Here is a 13374-nt window from a genome sequence, read left to right as displayed (position 1 = left end):
AATAAAACAACAAACGGTCAATGTGAGTCAATATTGGTGATTGATACTTCGACGAGTTACAAAAAAAGTGAAAGAGTTTATACTTGTCCAATTTAAACTCAGCAGATAGGTCAGATAGCTTCAAAGTGATTCTATAAAAACCTATTCCAGGTCGATAAAAATTTCCGGGTGAAAACCTTACCAAAAATGGTAACCCTATTACCCTGTAAAAAACCGTTTTAATCCACCTGGTGGTGCAATTGTGCCTTTCTCATTTATCCAAACTACGATTCCATGGCTGGGTATGTTTAATAGAATGGTGGAAATGTATATTACATATTCAGTTCGATTTACACATACGTACAATGAATCGACAGCTTCGAACTTGAGTTGCTATGTGTCGACGCTGAAACACTTGAAATCAGCGGCGGATCCAGGAGGAGAGTTCTAGAGTTTGGACCCCACTAAAAATTTTCAACTTGTTAAGAAATTTAGTTTCTCAACTCAAAATCATTTCAAACCAATTTTTTCACTGGTTTTTCAGACCCACAATTTATTCTGGAGGAACTAGAAAATTTAATTCGGGTAGGGAGGTACATGATGAGGAAGGACGGTTTAGGAAAAGGTGGTGAGTGATGTGGGGGAGAGTGGGTACCCCTCACCGTATTCCCCTAATTACGCCCCTGTTAAAATACAGAACAAAAAAAATTATTAAGTTCACGATGTTTAGAGTGATTGCATAACCTTTCTATAGGAGAAAGGCAAAAATGTGAATTTGCTGTGTGTCCTCACTCTTCAACCCGTAACTCCGGAACCAGAAGTCGGAATTTAATTAAATTCAATAACAACCTATGGGAACGTTGTACCTTTCATTTGAGATTAAGTTTGAAAAAATCGGTTCAGCCATTCCTGAGTAACTGATGTGCTTATTTTTGGTCACATACATACATACACACGCACACACACAGACATCCGGGAGGGCCTTTTCCCGAAGCACGACCTAACCGCATGGCCGCCTACACCGTACGCTGATGCAGATGGTGGAAATGCAGGTGACAATCGGGTTTCCAACGACGAGCTCCTTATAGTGGCAAAAGGGCTGAAAGCGAAGAAAGCTCCCGGACCGGATGGTATCCCCAACGTGGCACTGAAGACTGCGATCCTGGTGTTTCCGGACATGTTCAGGATAGTCCTACAGAAATGCCTGGACGATGGCTACTTCCCGGATAAATGGAAGATCCAGAAGCTGGTGTTGCTGCCAAAACCAGTGAAACCACCACGAGATTCAGCATCGTATCGACCTATATGCCTGCTGGATACTCTTGGTAAACCTCTGGAAAGGGTCATCCTCAACAGGCTGACGACCTACGCTGAAAGTGAGAACGGACTATCGCAGAGGCAGTTCGGGTTCCGGAAAGGGATATCGACTGTGGACGCCATCCGCAGTCGACGAGAGCGCGGAGAAAGCGTCGAAGCAAAAGAGAAGGGAAAACCGCTACTGCGCCGTGGTCATGAAAGACGTGAAGAACGCGTTCAACAGTGCTAGCTGGGGGACCATCGCCGCAGCGCTGTCGACTATGTATGTGAGAAGGCTGCGAGGACAACTAGCGCATTGGCAAGGATCATGCCGAATCACGGAGGGGTAAGAAGCAGCACGAGACGTCTCCTGGCGAATGTCTCATCCTCAACCCTGAGATATGGCGCACCGGCCTGGGCTGCTGCGCTGAACTCAAAGCGGAACCGGACGAAGTTGACAAGCACTTTTCGCCTAATGGCTGTTCGTGTCGCAAGTGCGTACAGAACGATATCGTCGAAGGCGGTATGCGTAATTGCCGGGATGATTCCCATCTGCATCACTCTGGCTGAGGACGTAGAATGCTACCAGCGGAGAAATGAACGTAATGCAAGGAGACTGCTTCGAGTGGACTCGTTGGCTAAGTGGAAGCAAGAGTGGGATAACGCGGAGAAAGGAAGGTGGACCCATCGACTCATCCCAAATGTGTCTACTTGGGTACACAGGAAGCATGGAGAGGTGAAGTTCCATCTGACGCAGTTTTTGTCCGGGCATGGATGCTTCCGGAAATACCTACATCGGTTTGGACACGCTTCGTCACCCCTTTGCCCGGAGTGTGTGAACGTGTAAGACACCGGAATACATGGTCTTCGAATGCCCCAAATTCGAAGAAGTCCGAAGGGGTATGCCTGATATAACAGTGGGCAATATCGTCGAAGAGATGTGCCGCGACGAGCATATCTGGAACGCTGTCAACAGAGTTGTTACGAGTATACTCTCCGAGCTTCAAAGGAAGTGGCGAAGGGACCAACAAAGTAACGACATTGATTAGAATGCCGCAGAGGAACCACAAATAGGATTTCGGGAGAAATTCCGCCGCCGGGAAACTCACCGACGGTGTAGACTGGGTCCACCGCCGGGGACCAGTTGAGTAGTACGCGATGTAGCACCGGGCTCGGGTCGTCGGAGCGCCAGCGAACCGAACGTCAGGCTTCACCGGAATCGCCGGACCGACCTCGACACTCTACCAGGTAGCTCGTGAGTAGGCTATATCCACCGTCGGGGATTAGACCGAGTAGATCGTGTCGAATAGCTAGCAGAGGGTCGTTGGGGCGCCAGTGGATCGGAAGCTACGATCCACCCGGAATCGCTGGATGGACCTCAGCACCTACTGGCTGGCCCGTTGAATAGGCTAGCTCCACCGCCGGGGACTAGACCGATTCGACGAAGCGGGGAGCTAAATGGCTCACAGAAAAGTACATCGGGTCCGGAGCAATCTACCGCCGGGGAATTCACGGTAGGGTAGATTTGCCGCAATGGACTACCCGACAGAATCGTGACACGAGACAAACACCGGTACAAAGAGAAATTCCGTTGCCGGGGAACCCTCAGTCGGAGTAGGATTATATCCGAGTTCATCTCAATAAAGCTGGGAGCTAAATGACTCAAGGAAGCGGGTATCGGTGTCGGGGGAAATTACTCCGTCGGGGAACTATCGGTCCGAGGAGTGTGAGTTCATCGTTGGGGACTATCCAAGTAGATCGTGATAAGGTTGAAGCTGAATGACTCACGGGAACACGAGCTAAATGGTTCAATGAATCAGCACCTAAACCGCTCACGTGGACGAGAGCTAAACGGCGACGTAATGGATGGAGACAAGAAGCAGGAGAGGAACCGAGAGTTAAATCAAAGCTCATAGGTCGTGTCACATGAACCAAGCGAGGCTCTGAGATAGAGTAGAAGAAAGAGGTGCGACGGAAGCACAACGAACCCCCCCACGAAGTAATACGATGACGTAGTTCCGTGGGGAAGAAGGGCGTAAAAAGTAAGGAATGTTTTTAGTGGTTAGGCACGAACGTGAGTCGTGCCAATACACTATAGGCCAGGCTTTTGAAGCTTTTTTAACCTTACAAAAAAGACATTTGCCAAACTTGACGAACTGAATCGAATGGTATATGTCACTCGGCCCTCTGGGCCTCCGTTAAAAAGTCGGTTTTCAGAGCAATTGCAACACCTTTCTATGGAGAAAGGCAAATAGATTTTCAATTGGATGAATGCTACAATTTTACTATAAGAAACCTGTTCCAGGGCACTCTCAGTAAGCATCTCAATTCTTGACATACTGAAACAATATATAAAGACAAACAGCCGACGGGAATGTTTGGATAACAAGTTAAAATTTGTCCCGCACAATTCACCCCCAACAATCGTTTAATTTACCACTGGGGGTGAATTTACCCCCGGTTGAAAACCACTGATACATAGCCTGAAAGCTCTCTTATTTTAACTACTAACGAGACCTTATTTATTACACTTGTTATTTCATTCTGATCGAGTAACGTTTACTGGGACGTTCTGAATCACTAAACCGAGTTCATTCGGATCTGTTTATTCAATACTCCCCATAGGAAACAACTAATAAGTTTCCCAATTCCGACTTACGGCAAGTAAAAATGAAGCTACATTACACAACTGTAAGAACTATCCGATTTGTGGCTAACCAATTGGCATGCTAAACCCCGGCAATTAATGTGCGGAGCAAAGCAAGAAGGTTGCCATGTTAAATGCCAAACGACGGGGCGCGCTGTCTCTAGCAGTGAAGTTTATCTCCGCTGGTCACACAGTTCAGGTCCGGCCATGCCAAGTCAGTCCAAGCCAATCGTTTGTCGCGATCAGATACTCACAGCCAAGTTTATCGTTTTCGATTTCGTAAATGGTTAAGTTTTACTTTGAACGACCGTTTTTCATTTTTACTGCCAAGTGCTGGTGCTATAGTTGGTAAGCCAGCTGAGAAAGCCACGAGAATTCTGTTAAATGTCTACCCGGTAAGGATGAGGAAAACTACATTCCAGTTGGGCCACCGTATAACTGTCGACCAAAATATTGCGAAAACTTTTCAAACTAAATATAGATGGTATTGGAGACAGCTGATCCGAAGTTACGAGACCAACTATCGAACAGGTCCCTTTTTGCTGCCATTGCCATATCTCGGCCATAAAGGGGAATTTAACCTTCATCTCTGCATCATCGGTGCTTAAAGACTGTCCACGTTTAATTTAGGACACCGAGATAAAATCAGCGAAAAAAATCTACACATTGCTACCCAACCGTTTGTTTACTTTAGATAGTATACTTAGATAGTATAAAATCACGAAATTCGATGCCAATTCTTTTGTCCCTAAAATTCTTGCACTTTCTGAGGTATACTGCTCTTATTTGAAAATATTTTGAATTTAGTAATATAAAGGTATATATCGTGTTCGTATCCCTCTTTAGGAAAATCATGCATTTAAGGGTTGAACTAATATCAATTCTAGCCAATTTCGGAAGGTTATGATTCTGGCGGTGACTAGAATTTCTCATATTTCCTCTAACTATAGTGACTTATTATCTATTGACGAAGTTTAGCTACTGGCACTGGATCGTTTCGGGGAATGCTTATCCTTCACTATTTTGTGTAACCTTTCTCATATTTTGAATTAATTTGACCAAACTTATTTTACAAAGTACAACCACATTTTTAAACCAATAGTTTATTGATTCCAATTTTTTTCTTTCTCCCATTTACAGCCCTCAACCCGGCCGGAGTCGGACTTTACGCTGGATCTGCCGCGCGCCGAGCAGCTGCGGGTCAAGATGAAAAAGGAAAAGCAATTCCGTACCCGGTGCCGATGGTTCTTCTACTTCCTTAGTGTGGTGTTCTTCCTGCTGTCCGTGATGGTGGTCAGCCTGATACTGACCCGAGGCAAGCGGATGTTTGGCAGCATGATTTGACGGTTCCTGTCCAGGACGAAGGCTGCTGTGTCGGGGGTGTGCTCCTCCCGTTTCGAACTGCCCAACCATTGTTTTCATCTATAGATGCCATCGGTGCTGTGTTGTGCTTTCCAGCAGTAGGTTCAGCCTATGTTCGTCCTTCCATATTTTTATTCGACGCGATGGACGGACAGTCGGCGGCCACTGTTTTGTTTTAGCTTTGTAGACAAATTTTACTAGAATGTATTTATTATGTGATAAGCCGGATCTTGAACATGCTATTTCAGTTGGAAATGAGAGGGGTCTTTTACGTGTTGCATTGGAAACGAACATCGGTAAGCTTTCGCAAGAGCTTTGTAAGCTCTGTCGGTTTCACATCGGTAGGAGAAGGGAAATCTCTTTTTGTTGTGGTAATGCTTTTTGATCGTCAATAATAATTGGGAGAAAATTATTGGTTATGTTCACATAGATTATTTGGTTTCAACTGACCACATTTATTTTTGACAAAGAATTTTAACATGAATATCAGTTCAATTGAATAAGGAGTACGAAGTAATGCTCTCTCTCTCTTGAGAATCGCGAATTATAATTTTTAGTCGGGAATTCATGCGAATCCATTTTTTATTCAAAATTCTATAGTTTTTGGATTCTTCCAACATTTTTACTGTAATTTAATATATATTAGTCTCACATTTTGTCGAAAAAATCCGCGTTTATCACATTCGAAATACTTACATTCCAAAACTGCTTCCTTTTACGTGTTTCTGAAAAACTTTTTATTTTAATTGTAGAGGTTTTACCTTGAGATCATTCGTCTCTTTTATCGGATTAGAAAAATCTTTTTGGAAAAATCTCTAACTCCATGTGCGGGGTTGGTAATCAAACCCAGGTGTGCTTACGTTACGTTACGAAAACAGGACCATGAACAAAAACCTGTTTTAATCCACCTAGAGGTGCAATTGTGCCTTTCTCATTTCTCCAAACTATGATTTAATAGCTGGTTCGTACAATATAACTTTATGGAAATGTCTTTCATTCTTATTACACTTGGTAAGCATATATAAGAGCACCTTTTTGCATTCATCGCGGTATCGGTTTGAATCGGAGTTTTCTATGTGATCGAACTCCACAACCCGTAACTCCGGTGCTGGAAGTCGGATGGAGATGGAATTTAATATCAGTTTCTGGGGACGCAACACCTTTCATTTGAGACTAAGTTGAGCAAATCTAGCCATTTTCGAGAAACCAATATAACCGTTATTCTGACTTTGGATGCTTCCGGATCCGTCGATGGTGGCCAGTGTGGCAAAGAGACTTTGAATGACTGTTGGGGACCTAGATCTACAAATTCAACAGTTGTGTTTACATTTTGGAAAAAAAATCACCTTTTTACATTCATCGCAGAATTCGTTAGAATCGGGATTTGCTGCGTGATCGTACGTATCACCCTGTAATTCAGGAACCAGAACTCGGATCCACACAAAATTCAACAGCAGCTGATGGACCTTTCATTTAAAATTAAGTTTGTCAAAATCGGTTCAGAAAATTTAGAGAAACCGATTTGGAAAAATCAACAAATTTTGTTTTGTAACCATACTCTTCAACTCGTAATTCGGAACAAGATGTCGGTTGAAAATGAAATTCAATAGCAACCTATGGGAATATTATACCTTTCATTTGATCTTAGTTTGTAAAAATCGGTTCAGCCATCTCCGAGTAACCGATGTGGACATTTTGTTAACAAATCCGCACATACACACACATACCTACACACATACATACACACAGATATTTTGCGATCTCAGCGAACTGAGTCGAATGTTATATGAGACTCGGCCCTCCGGGCCTCGGTTAGAGAGTCGGTTTTTGGAGCAATTGCATAACCTTTCTATATAAGAAAGGCAAAAGAATAATATTTAATTAGCTTAATAAGCATGAGTTCAATGTTTTTTTTTATTCATTTCGTTTATTTGATAGGCACAAATGCGTTAGCTTGGCGGTGCCAAATGCTTATGTTTTTACATTTTGGATATCTTAAAACTAGGAGGTTACAATGTTGAAATATTTTTTTTACAACGGAAAAAAAAAAGTTTACAGCTATCTTAAGACTAGAAATAAGATTCAATATACAAGAGAGGGCCAAAAGATTTTTTTATGAAAAAATTTAAAACAAGGGATTCAGTTTGATATACAAGAGAGGGAGTAATAGTATTTTACGAAATATTTTACAGTTATTTTAAAACTAACAATATAGTTTAGTACACAAAAGGGGGAACAAATATTTATGAGAAGTTTCACAGAAATTTTAAAACTATTCTATTTACAAAATGGAGGACAAGAATTTCAATAAAGAGTAAAAATTATAGCTATCTTAAAACTAGGAATACAGAATACTAATTTGAATTTTTTAACTAAAACTTATGCTTGGTCAAGATATTCAGAGGGTGGCTTATTTCCGCATCAGTGTAGCAGCAGTTGTATCAAGGACAGGGGAGAGACAGGGAAAGAAGAGCAAAACTTGCAGCTTTCGCTCGAACGGGGGGGGGAGGGGGATCAGCGAAACAAATTTGCGCCTCAGTCTAGTAAGTCGTCGAGTACCGGATTGGCGGATGGTATTCTTCGGACCCGCGGGGAATCCTTCAAAAGTCATCGGACCTCGAGTCGCTCTCGCTTCAGTTTCCTTCTATGCAGGCGTAGTGGTAAGGGCGACGGCGGTTACATAGTGGCACTTTGGAGCTGATCGGTTCCACAAGGCAGGAGGAAACTCTAAAAACGAGAAATAAAAGAGAGGGGCTAAATTGGGATATCTATCGTTTTTATGAAGGTATAAATAAGGGACATATAGGGGAAATCACGAGTTGCCAGCATATCTCGGACTGGTACATTGGGTGGTCTACCTCGGGCCCGAAGGGATTCCTTTAACTGAGACCTGGCATCACAATACCCGGCGCATACCCAGACAACGTGTTCGATGTCGTGATAGCCCTCGTCACAAGCGCACAGACTACTCTCCGCAAGCCCAATACGCCGCAAATGCGCATCCATGGTGTAGTGATTGGACATAAGTCGGGACATTACGCGAATAAAATCCCGACCCACATCCATCCCCCCGAACCAAGGCTTCGTTGATACCTTTGGGATAATCGAATGTAGCCATCGTCCAAGTTCCCCGTTGCTCCACGAGGTTTGCCAACTGTTGAGCGTCCTCTGACGACAAATACTAAAAAATTCGTTGAAGCAGATTGGTCTTTCGTATATGTCACCATTTAATGCGCCCGCCTTTGCTAATGAGTCGGCTTTTTCATTACCCGGGATAGAACAATGAGAGGGGACCCAAACAAAGGTAATCTGATAAGATTTTTCAGATAACGTACACAAGGACTCCTGTATCTTCCCCAGAAAATACGGGAATTGCTTTTTAGGCTTCACCGCACGAAGAGCCTCGATAGAGCTGAGGCTGTCCGAAACGATGAAGTAGTGATCTGTGGGCAGAGTGTCGATGATCCCAAGGGTGTACTGAATTGCAGCTAACTCTGCGACGTAAACTGAAGCGGGATCATTGAGCTTGAATGAAGCGGTGATAGTATTGTTGAAGATACCGAAGCCAGTGGACCCATCGAGATTTGATCCGTCAGTGTAAAACATTTTGTCGCAGTCGACTTCTCGGAATTTATTATAAAATATATTGGGGATCACCTGCGGGCGTATATGGTCCGGGATTCCAGGAATCTCTTCCTTCATGGATGTGTCGAAGAATACAGTAGAATCAGAAGTATCTAGGAAACGGGCACGGTTGGGATTGTACGAAGAAGGATTGATGCTCTGTGCCATGTAGTCGAAGTACAAGGACATAAAACGGGTTTGAGAATTAAGCTCGACGAGCCTCTCGAAATTTTGAATCACCAACGGGTTCAGAATGTCGCATCGGATGAGCAATCGATATGAGAGTTCCCAAAATCGATTTTTTAGCGGAAGAACGCCCGCCAGCACTTCGAGACTCATCGTATGGGTCGAGTGCATGCAACCCAAGGCAATGCGCAGGCAACGATACTGGATTCTCTCCAGTTTGATGAAGTGTATGTTCGCAGCGGAGCGGAAACAGAAACACCCGTACTCCATCACCGACAATATCGTTGTTTGGTACAACCTGATCAGGTCTCCTGGGTGAGCACCCCACCATGTTCCAGTTATTGTTCGGAGAAAATTGATCCTTTGTTGGCATTTCTGTTTCAGATACCTAATGTGACATCCCCAGGTACCTTTAGAGTCGAACCAGACCCCGAGATATTTAAATGTGAAAACCTGGTTGATCGTTGCACCCATTAATAAAAGCTGGAGTTGCGCCGGCTCACGCTTCCTAGAAAAAACAACCAACTCAGTTTTCTCCGTGGAGAACTCAATACCCAGCTGAAGAGCCCAAGCAGACAAATTGTCCAAGGTATTTTGTAATGGTCCTTGCAAGTCGGCAGCTTTGGGCCCTGTAACAGAGACCACCCCGTCGTCTGCAAGTTGCCTTAGCGTGCATGAATTGGCAAGACAATCGTCAATGTCATTCACGTAGAAATTGTAGAGCAGGGGACTTAGACATGAGCCCTGGGGAAGGCCCATGTAGCTAAATCGCGATGTTGTTAAATCGCCATGCGAAAAGTGATGTGCTTTTCAGACAACAGGTTTAGCAAAAAGTTATTTAAAATTGGCGAAAGACCATGCTGATGCAGCTTCTCTGACAGAATGTTGATAGAAACTGAGTCAAAAGCCCCCTTAATATCCAAGAAGACTGATGCCATCTGCTCTTTGTTAGCATAGGCCATTTGGATTTCTGTAGAAAGCAACGCAAGGCAATCGTTCGTCCCTTTGCGGAAGCCAAATTGTGTATCTGACAGTAAGCCATTTGCTTCAACCCAATTGTCGAGGTGATACAAGATCATTTTCTCGAACAACTTCCGAATACAGGACAGCATTGCAATCGGCCGATACGAGTTGTGGTCGGAGGCTGGTTTTCCTGGTTTTTGGATGGCGATGACCTTCACTTGCCTCCATTCATAAGGGACAATGTTACCCTCAAGAAACTTGTTAAATAAATTCAGCAAGCGCCTTTTTGCAGTGTCAGGCAGATTCTTCAGCAAGTTGAATTTGATTCTGTCTAACCCTGGGGCGTTATTGTTGCACGATAAGAGAGCAAGTGAGAACTCCACCATCGAAAACGGTGTTTCGTTCGCGGTATCGTGAGGAGACGCGGCGCGGCACGTTTTCTGTACCGGGACAGAGTCCGGACAGATCTTCTTGGCGAAAGCGAATATCCAACGGTTTGAATATTCCACGTTCTCGTTGGTACTATTACGGTTACGCATACGTCGAGCCGTACCCCAAAGAGTGCTCATCGCTGTTTCTCTCGTTAACCCGTCGACGAACCGGCGCCAATAACTGCGTTTTTTGGCTTTCATTAGACTCTTCATTCGCCTTTCTAACGACGCGTACTGTTGATAGCTAGCGGGTAACCCGTCTTCCCGGAAGGCCTTATATGCAGTGGACTTTTCCGCGTACAGCTCTGAGCACTCTTTATCCCACCACAGGGTGGGAGACCGTCCATGGGTATTCGCGCTGGGTACTGGTTTAGTCTGAGCTTGATTCGCACTGTCGAGAATCAAGCCAGCCAAAAACCTGTACTCTTCCTCCGGAGGAAGTTCTTGAGTGGATTCGATTTTAACGGATATCGCGGTCGCGTAACTCTTCCAATCAATGTTCCGTGTGAGGTCATATGAGACATTGATTGTTTCCGATGGTCTTGAACCGTTAGCAATTGAAATCACGATAGGCAAATGATCGCTACCGTGGGGATCAGGGATCACCTTCCACATGCAATCTAACTGTAGCGATGTCGAGCAAAGCGACAAATCCAATGCGCTTGCGCGTGCTGGTGGTGTAGGAATCCGCGTCATTTCTCCCGTGTTTAAGATGGTCATGTTGAAATTATCGCAAAGATCTTGGATTAATGTTGATCTATTATCATCATGAAGACAGCCCCATACCGTACCGTGCGAGTTAAAGTCTCCCAGAACTAGCCGCGGTGCCGGTAAGGATTCCGTGATATTACAAAGCGTTCGGTGCCCTACCGAGGCTCTAGGAGGAATGTAGATGGAAGCAATGCAATGCACCTTTGATTAAAACTTGACAAGCGACAATTTCAATGCCTGGTGTCGAAGGGAGGTTAATTCGGTTGAAAGAATAGCACTTTTTGATCCCCAAAAGTACTCCTCCATAGGGGTTTTCTCGATCCAGACGAATTATATTAAAGTCGTGGAAGTTGAGATTTATATCGGAAGTTAACCAAGTTACACATAATGCGAAAGCATCACATTTTAAACTATTTAGTAAAAATTTAAACGAATCGATTTTCGGGAGGATACTTCTGCTGTTCCACTGTAGAACAGTGATCGAATCGGTGACCTCGTTCGATGACTTAGCCATCGAAGGATACGATCGCTGCAAGGAGGGGCCATTTAGTAGTCAACTGCTTCAAAAATGTTAGCACTATAGGGAGAAAACGTATCAGAAGGCTTTTAAGAGGATCAGTAACATTGAAAGCTGTGAAAATTAAGTCCACTATGTCAGAAAATTTCATTAGTCCGCTACTGGACTGAGTATCTGTTTGAAAAAAGGGGACACTTGGGGTTTTTGGTGTCCTTGGAAGTGGTGGGTACTCCTTGTTAGAATTAATATTTCCAAGTCCTGGAGCAAATTGCTTCGGCTTTTGTGCATCACTTCCGTTGGATTTATTGGTTGTAGATGGCGCACTCTGAGTGGACGACACCTTGGCACCCTTACGAGGCAATGTAGGGGAGGCTGGATTTCTCCTCTTCCTGGATTCCCCTGGGTTAACCAAAGATGTTCCCTCTCGTGGGTCGTCAGATTCTTGCTCAACGTTAGCCAAACCAGCATAGGGATTTTCGGACAGGACAGATGGCGAAGCATTCTTTAGCATTTCTGCATAAGAACGCCTTGAGCGTTCCTTAAGGGAGCGCTTAATTTTATCCCCGCGCTGCTTGTACGCAGGACATGATTTAAGAGCATGTGAAGGGCCCCCGCAGCAAATACACTTTTCAGTTTCTTTGTCGCAAGAGTCATCCTCATGCTCTCCTTCGCATTTGCCGCATCGTTTCTTATTTCCACAATATGTGGCTGTGTGGCCCAACTGCTTGCAATTGCTGCAGTTCATGACCCGCGGTACGAACAGGCGAACTGGTAGGCGAACCTTGTCAAGGAGGATGTAGTTGGGAAGAGAGGACCCGGCGAATGTCACCCGAATCGAGCCTGATAGAGAGTAGGTAGTCTTACCTCCCTCGGTGTTTGCGGTATACAGTTGTTTGCATTCCAAGATCTTAATCTGTTCAAGTGAGGGGTCCTTAAAGCAGCCAACCCCGTGCTCCAACAGTTCTTCGCATTTCAGGCCCGGTTCGGACACTACCCCATCGATTTCACAGGCCACACAAGGCACGTACGCTTTAAATTCCCGCGTAAAGCGCTCACAGCAAGCAATCGCGTTTGCCTGGCCGAGATCACTCACTAGAACACGTATCTTGTTTGCCCGAACACGTGTTATCTGAGTTACGGCCGGGTAATTAGCAGTCAGATCTCGAGAAAGTTTTAATATATTAACTGATTTCTCTCCGGTCCGAAAATATACCACCCATGGCCCAGAGGAACCTTCTGGGTACTGCTTTATACGGGGAGCAATGCGAGTATTAGGGGGATCAGGGACTTCCATGATTACATCAGATGGTATTTCGCCCTCGGCCATTTAAGCACGAGGGCAGAGCGTTATATAAACGGGAATGTGTCTTATTATTTGATTACAGGGTAGAGTAAAAGTAGGGAAAAGGAAAGAAAGCAAACGAGGAAAAAAAAAATAAAGCAAAACTTATCTGCAAACAACGTCGATTGTTCCGCACCAGCGAAAACAATGTACTGGATTTACTGCCGGCACCAGCAGAATGGTAGCTAACGAACGAACAAAGGATGACCTTGAATCACTGAAATTTACACACCGAACACCACTGTGAAATATAACGATCCGTTCCGTTCAAAGGTTGGGAGACGTATGATGAGTTCAATGTTATCTTCATGTGATT

At 44.5% G+C, this 13374-nt stretch overlaps 1 protein-coding gene across 4 annotated transcripts in view; it reads left to right on the top strand.

Annotated features, from left to right (window-relative positions):
• Positions 1-5539, top strand: part of LOC131688424 (uncharacterized) — a 295752-nt gene extending 290213 nt beyond the window's left edge. For all 4 annotated transcript variants that reach the window (XM_058972630.1, XM_058972633.1, XM_058972631.1 and 1 more), the window contains one exon: positions 5063-5539. In XM_058972630.1, coding sequence (XP_058828613.1) covers positions 5063-5266 — 204 coding nt within the window. In that variant the 3' untranslated portion in view covers positions 5267-5539. The remainder of the gene's footprint in view (positions 1-5062) is intronic.
• The last annotated feature ends 7835 nt before the right edge of the window (positions 5540-13374 follow it).

This window comes from Topomyia yanbarensis, chromosome 3, assembly GCF_030247195.1.
Source record: "Topomyia yanbarensis strain Yona2022 chromosome 3, ASM3024719v1, whole genome shotgun sequence".
NCBI lineage: Eukaryota > Metazoa > Arthropoda > Insecta > Diptera > Culicidae > Topomyia > Topomyia yanbarensis.
The sequence above is the reverse complement of the archived record's forward strand: the minus strand, read 5'-3'. Positions and strand labels throughout refer to the sequence as shown.